Here is a 7,271-nt window from a genome sequence, read left to right as displayed (position 1 = left end):
TAGTCTTAGCTAATTAACTTTCCGATTTACCTCTCCATAAACAACTGGTGTTTGGGCCATCAAGGAAATATGAAAGCCAGCAAAAGAGTATCTGAGGCCGTGTTCAGCACCAAATAGACTAATTTTGATGGTCAGGTTTCTTTAAATAAAATTTCAGAAATAACAACCCACCCGCAGAAAGTGAAATGATGATTGTAACCTTTGGCATAACTATATGCCTTTTCTTTATGAAGACCTAAGATTCACCCTGAAAATTCCATTTTGAGAGCTGTAAGCATCTGATTTCTGCCAAGTCGAAAACTTATTTAAAAGTAAAAAATGTATTTCCACAAAACTGTGCAGTCACCTTTCCTTCTCCTCTGTCTTAATCTCACTGGCAGACCTGCCTGATAATGCCGTAGAGCAAGGCCTGCCCCGGACATTTATTCCCTGAAGGCCTTCAGGAATTGTAGAATCGATGAGCCAAATGCCACCCACATCCCGAACCCCACCCTTGGTATTTTAGAGGTTATTTCTTAGGGAAGTTGGTATCCCTTTCCCCAGAGGCTAGTGTTAGAGCACAGAAAAAGCCCCCAGGTGAAAGGGGTTTTGCTAGGAAAATGCAGGATAGTAGCGTCTTCTCCCCAGCAAGAGCAGAGGAGGCCCAGATTTGAGCCCAAGTCAAATCCACTGGGGGAACATCCGGAATATAAACCGTGTGCTACCCCCAAGCATAGCCGTCAGTGACAAGGAGGCCTTATACGGAAACGGGGCAGCGCCGAAGGAAAAGAAAGGAAAACAGGGAGGACACGGGCAAAGGAAAACTTTGCATGTCTCGGTCCTAGGTAGCGTTTAAACTAAGGAGGTATCAGGGGAAACATCTGTTTTCAACCCGAGTTACCCGCGAACTTTTTCCTGGAGAGAAGCTCCCAGAGCAATTTACAGCATTCCAGCCTGAGGATTTCGTGCCAGACGCTCTGAATAAACCTTTAGAAACCGAAGCTGCCGGGGAGGACCAGGAGTGTGCAGGGGAGGTAGCGCCTCCAAAGACCTCAGCGCCGGGGACGGAAAGCGAACCCCAGGCTGTGTGAACGTTTCTGTGTTTGTTCGGTGCAGCCGGTGCCTCGAGCGCACTGCAGGCCGCCCTCGCCTTCCTCCGAGCGGCAGCGCGCTAGGGAGCGTCCCGTACTGGCGGATCGGACCCGACCAGAGCCCCGGGCGCCTCCGAGGAGGCAGGAGGCAGTTCGGGTTTGTGCAGAACTTCGGGAATCTCCGAGCAAATGCTAACCCCGCATCTGAGAGGCGGGGGAAAGGTGGCCAGGCACCTGGGTTTCGGGGTTAGGAGCACAGGGGTAAAGAGGGCTCGGGTCGGGCCCAAGGACCGCGCGACCGATAGGGGGCGTCCCGTCACTGCGGGAGCCGGGGGCAAGCGCTCCCGGTGCGCTGGAATCCCGACCACCGACCCTGCGAGAACTTGAAAGGTTCGCTCTTTAGGAAGGGAGCGCTCCTTCCTCCCCTGGACCTCCTCTCTAGGTCCCTTTCGCTCCTTTGCTCGTGGAATAATTTCTAGAACCATAGTTTCAGTCAGGACCAAAAAGAGAAAGGGAAATGGAATACATACACACATGGACAGATTAGGTTAACCAGTTAACTCCATACACACGAGAAAGCTATGTGTCTTGTCGTTGTTTCGCAGGTTTGTCTGTTTGGGCGTCTCTTTTTTACTGAAATTGAGAAGCGCTCCCTGGGCGGGGCGGGGGGGGGGTGGAATTGACAAAGTGTTTCGAGGTGTGCGTGTATGTGTATAGCTGCGTTTCTGTCCTGAGCCTCTGCAGAAAGCTTTAAAAAAAAAAAAACAAAAAAAAACAAAAAAACAAAAAAACAAAAAAGAAAACAAGCAACTTACCTCTTGAGTGCCAGTGCGCACCCCTCTTTCCCAAGCCCTGGGGAGAACAGTTATATTGCTCCCCTCATGCTCTGAGACCCGGTGAGAGATGCCGGGAATCTGTCTCTTGGGCTCCCCAGCACCCACGTACACTAAATGTGCATATACCCCACAACACACTTCCTAGGTGCACCGGGCTGGCCTGCCTCTCCTGAGAGCCCTCTGGGCTGCGCAGGGCTTTGAAAGCCATTCAGACTTCAGCTTTGGGGGATCCTACCCTGGCACTCTCTAACCCCCTCACTATGAATGGGTCAAACCATTTGAGGTTCAGCAAAAAAGGTGGTACCAGCGACTGCATCTGGTTCAAAGAGATGCAGGCCTGGGATAGGTGGGGGAAAAGGAAAGGGTGGCTTCCCTGCATGGACTGCTCTTCCTCGCTGTCCTTCTAGACTGACCCTCATACAATCCTTCCATTCTCGGTGCTCAGCTCCTGTCTTCTGACACCATTACCCATCACTTTGGCCGGTGGACCAGATACCCACTATTTCCTATTTGTTCTTTTTCTCTGTGGTGAGGGCTCAGGGCTGAATCCTCATGGCCCAGCCTGTTTTTAGAACCAAGAAAAGAAGTCCACATCAAAACCTGCAATAGCCCCAAACCCTGCAATCTGGGCTCACTAAGGTGTTGGTAGCTGGCCCAGGACAGATGATAAGCTGAACCCAGAAGCGGTAGCAAAAATAAAAAGGAAGTATATGGTTGCGGGGCTTCTAATTCTTATAGAAGAGCCCCTCAAGAAAGCAGAGAGCAGAGACCCTCCTGAAGTAAATTCCATGTGTCCCATTATTGATTCCTTTATTCCCCTCTCTCCTCCCGCCTCACCCCCCACCTCCTGCCCTGTTTGTTTTAGTTACGAAATGCTGTGGGCACCTCGGTTGTGACTGCAAAGTAACCTTGAAACACGGCGTCCTGAATGTCAGAGACAAATAGCAGTCTCCCAACCGTCGACTGCAGCTGGCGGGGCCGTGCGCGCCCCGCGCTCGGCGATCGGACAGTGCTCTTGCCCGACAGCCACTCCCCTGCCTGTCGCGGGAGGCTGGGCTCGGAAGAGGAGAAAGCCACGGCGGCCGGACTAGGCGCGCCCCGCACGCCTTCCGGAGCCGCTCTGGGTCTTAACTGTAACAGGGAGGGGCGTCCCAGGAGCAGCGGCAGGCGAGTTCAAGGTGTGTACACAGTTTTTCTAAATACGACAGCGCTTTACAAATTGGCTCTGTCACCGTCTTGTCGTTTTGACAGGGAATGAGCACTGAGAGCGAAGAAACCTGGGATGAGTAAATGCGGCGTTTCTAAGGCTCTGCGCAGGGGCAACCGGGCGCTGAGGCCGGGCTTGCCCTCCGACAGGCGCACCAGGCGCCGGGCGCTATGGGACCTGGCGGGGGGGGCAGAGCCTTGGGCCGCTACTGGGGTGGCTTCCTCCCAGGTCCCTCCTCCCACGGGCACTCCCCGCGCGCGCGGGGGGGAATGGGGGCTGGAGCAGGGAGCCTGCGCGCCCACTCGCCCCGCTCGCCTGGCCTGGTACCGGTGCGGGGCGCGGCGGCAGTGGGGCGGGCGCCGGGCGCCGAGGGGCAGGTGCCGGGCGCCTGCCGAGGCTCCCTCTCACCTAGGTGTGAGCTGATTATTCAAATGGGCTGCCCCGGGTCTGGGGATTGGAGGCCCGCGCCAGCGCGCCGCGCTATATCACCAGCCGCCCACGTCACTGCGGCACTTGTCCGCTCCGCGGTCCACACCTCCTCCTCCTCTCCTCCTCCTCCTTCTCCACCTCCTCCTCCTCCTCTCCTCCTCCTCCTCCTCCCTCTCTCCACCCCCCCACCCGCCCCCGCGCCGCGCACTTCCCGCCGCCTCCGGGCAGCTAGCACTGCCAACCTCGGCCTCCGCCCGGCAGCCCGAAAACGCGGCGGCAGCTGAGGCGGGCGCTCCCTACAGCGGGGCTCGGGTCCGGGCCTCCTCCCTTCCTTGGCCCCCTCCTCCCGTGACTGACCCCTCCCGCCTGTTCCAACTACCGCCTCCGGCCGGCCAAGGGAAAGAGAGGGAGTGGAACGGGAGAGAGGGAGTGCGAGAGAGGGAGGGAGGGGACGGTGCCTTGGCTGACTTTTTTTTTTTTTTTTTTTTAAGAGGGTGGGGGTGGGGGGTGATTGCTGGTCGTTTGTTGTGGCTGTTAAATTTTAAACTGCCATGCACTCGGCTTCCAGTATGCTGGGAGCGGTGAAGATGGAAGGGCACGAGCCGTCCGACTGGAGCAGCTACTATGCCGAGCCGGAGGTAGGCACTCGCCTTTTCCTGGGGGAAGTGGGGTGGTGGCGTTCGCACTGTTCCCCAACCTCAGGACCGTTTCCCTCGCCGGCACCCGCCCCCCACCCCCAGCCGCTCTGGGCAGCCGCCTTTTCCACCCTCCTTCGACTCAAATGGGTCTCTTTTTTATACGACACACTGTTAGCCTTGAGATAATATTAACTTTGTGATCAAATATTGACTTGCGGCGCCTCCAAATCCTCTTCGTGGCCGAGCCACGCACTATCCTAACAGAGTTATGTTTGGCAGCGCGCGGCTGGGGAGGGGTGGGAGGTCGGCCGGCGAGGGGGTGGGGAGCTGGAGAGAAGGTGGGTAGGAGTTGGGGGCTGAGGTAGAGGCAGATTCAAAGACTAGAGACAAAGAGAAGGAAAGTTTGTGGCTACAAAGCCCAGCCGCGTGTTCTCGGTCTCCTCCCTGCCCCTCAACTCAGTGCCTCCAGCTGGCCCCAGACTCTGCGCAGGCGCTGGGTTTTGGTTCCCCTGGGGCCAAGGATGGGGTCCCAAGAGGAAGGATGAACGGAGGAGCCTGGGACAATCTCCGCTTGAGGCTGCTGGGCGCCCGCCCTAGGCTGTGACCCACAGGTTGTTCACTAGGGTCGGAGGCGGCGACCGAGGCCGCGGCGCGGATTCGGTATGCTGGCCTGAGAGTTGAGGAAAGGAGATGCATTTGGGGTGCCTGATCTAGGGGAGCTCCGGGGGACCCTTGCTTTAGAATCTGAGCAAGGGGCAGAAGGGCTAGGATCCAGCCACATGCAAACAGCAGCAACCTGCTGGCCAACTCCTCCAGGGCGATCCCGGCTTTCTCCGGGTGAAACGGACTCGTTGTCCGGGGCCCAGGGGGCCGGCCGAGGGAAGGACTCCCCAGAGGCCTCCTCGCAGGCTGGGGCCTGGGCTAGCCCGGTCGGTGGGAGGTCAGGGCACGCTCTAGTTTCGATGCTAACCCTGTGCGCCTCCCTCCCCGGGCTCTGTCCGCAGGGCTACTCCTCCGTGAGCAACATGAACGCCGGCCTGGGGATGAACGGTATGAACACTTACATGAGCATGTCCGCGGCCGCCATGGGCAGCGGCTCCGGCAACATGAGCGCCGGCTCCATGAACATGTCCTCGTACGTGGGCGCGGGCATGAGCCCGTCCCTGGCCGGCATGTCCCCCGGGGCGGGCGCCATGGCGAGCATGGGTGGCTCAGCCGGGGCGGCCGGTGTGGCGGGCATGGGGCCGCACCTGAGTCCCAGCCTCAGCCCGCTCGGGGGACAGGCGGCCGGGGCCATGGGCGGCCTGACCCCCTATGCCAACATGAACTCCATGAGCCCCATGTACGGGCAGGCGGGCCTGAGCCGCGCGCGCGACCCCAAGACGTACCGGCGCAGCTACACGCACGCCAAGCCGCCCTACTCCTACATCTCGCTCATCACCATGGCCATCCAGCAGAGCCCCAACAAGATGCTGACATTGAGCGAGATCTACCAGTGGATCATGGACCTCTTCCCCTTCTACCGGCAGAACCAGCAGCGCTGGCAGAACTCTATCCGCCACTCTCTGTCTTTCAACGACTGCTTCCTCAAGGTGCCCCGCTCGCCGGACAAGCCCGGCAAGGGCTCCTTCTGGACCCTGCACCCCGACTCGGGCAACATGTTCGAGAATGGCTGCTACTTGCGCCGCCAGAAGCGCTTCAAGTGTGAGAAGCAGCTGGCCCTGAAGGAAGCCTCAGGCGCCACGGGCAGTGGCAAGAAGGCCGCCGCTGGGGCGCAGGCCTCGCAGGGTCAACTAGGGGAGGCCGCCGGGCCGGCCTCTGAGACTCCAGCGGGCACTGAGTCGCCCCACTCGAGCGCCTCTCCGTGCCAGGAGCACAAGCGAGGGGCCCTGGGGGAGCTGAAGGGGACGCCGGCTGCGGCCCTGAGCCCCCCGGAGCCGGCGCCATCGCCAGGGCAGCAGCAGCAGGCTGCGGCCCACCTGCTTGGCCCTCCCCATCACCCGGGCCTGCCGCCGGAGGCTCACCTTAAGCCCGAGCACCACTACGCCTTCAACCCCCCCTTCTCCATCAACAACCTCCTGTCCTCGGAGCAGCAGCACCACCACAGCCACCACCACCACCAGCCCCACAAAATGGACCTCAAGGCCTATGAACAGGTGATGCACTACCCTGGCTACGGTTCCCCTATGCCGGGTAGCCTGGCCATGGGCCCGGTCACGAACAAAGCGGGCCTGGATGCCTCGCCACTGGCCGCAGACACCTCCTACTACCAGGGAGTGTATTCAAGGCCCATAATGAACTCCTCTTAAGAAGATGCTGGAGCCGGCTAGCTTGGGACAAGGACAAGAAAAAAGGAAGTGGGGTGGAGAGTTTGAGGGAGGGGTGCTGGAGAGATCCAAGGGAGAAGAAATCTATTACATCCTCACCCCCAGGACAGCAGCCTCCCCTTACCCTCAGCAGCTCTCCCTCCCAAACAGATGGGCCACACTGATATCTATTATTCTACATAAGGAGGGAAGGCAAAAAGAGAAATAGTCAAAACAAACAGACAGAAAAGAGGAAGAAAAGAGCAAAAAGCCTCTGGTTTCCACTACTGTGTAGACACCTGCTTCTTTAAGCATTTGCAAGTTCTGATTTTTTTGTTGTTGTTGTCTTTCTCCTCCATTGCTGCTGTTGCAGGGATGTCTTACTTTATTAAAAAATGAAAAACAAAAAAACAAAAACAAAAACCCACAAACTTTTGTGAGTGATTCAGTGTAAAACCATGTAGTTTTAACAGAGAAGCAGAGTTGTACTATTGTTTAAAAAGGAAAAAAAAAAATGTAAGGGTCTGTTGTAAATGACCAAGAAAAGAAAAAAAAAATGCATTCCCATTCTTGACACGGTGAAATCCAGGTCTCGGGTCTGATTAATTTATGGTTTCTGCGTGTTTTATTTATGGCTTATAAATGTGTGTTCTGGCTGGAAGGGCCAGAGTTCCACAAATCTATATTAAAGTGTTATTGCCAGTTTTACCCCTTGGATCTTCAAGATTTTTTTTTCCTTTTGCCTGACTTGAAAAATAAACAGGTCCAGAAATTATTTAGAAGTG

The 7,271-nt window shown here is 57.0% G+C and overlaps 1 protein-coding gene across 1 annotated transcript; it reads left to right on the top strand.

Moving 5' to 3' along the window:
* Positions 1-4,093: 4,093 nt before the first annotated feature.
* Positions 4,094-6,604, top strand: LOC111141834 (forkhead box A2). The gene is made up of 2 exons (XM_022494667.1): positions 4,094-4,180; positions 5,185-6,604. The coding sequence occupies exons 1-2, from the start codon at positions 4,094-4,096 to the stop codon at positions 6,487-6,489; spliced, it is 1,392 nt and encodes a 463-aa protein (XP_022350375.1). The 3' UTR covers positions 6,490-6,604.
* The last annotated feature ends 667 nt before the right edge of the window (positions 6,605-7,271 follow it).

The sequence above is a fragment of the Enhydra lutris genome, unplaced genomic scaffold (assembly GCF_002288905.1).
Source record: "Enhydra lutris kenyoni isolate GAN:26980312 unplaced genomic scaffold, ASM228890v2 scaffoldscaffold6, whole genome shotgun sequence".
NCBI lineage: Eukaryota > Metazoa > Chordata > Mammalia > Carnivora > Mustelidae > Enhydra > Enhydra lutris.
Note: the sequence above shows the minus strand (reverse complement) of the source record. Positions and strands in the feature narration are given on the sequence as shown.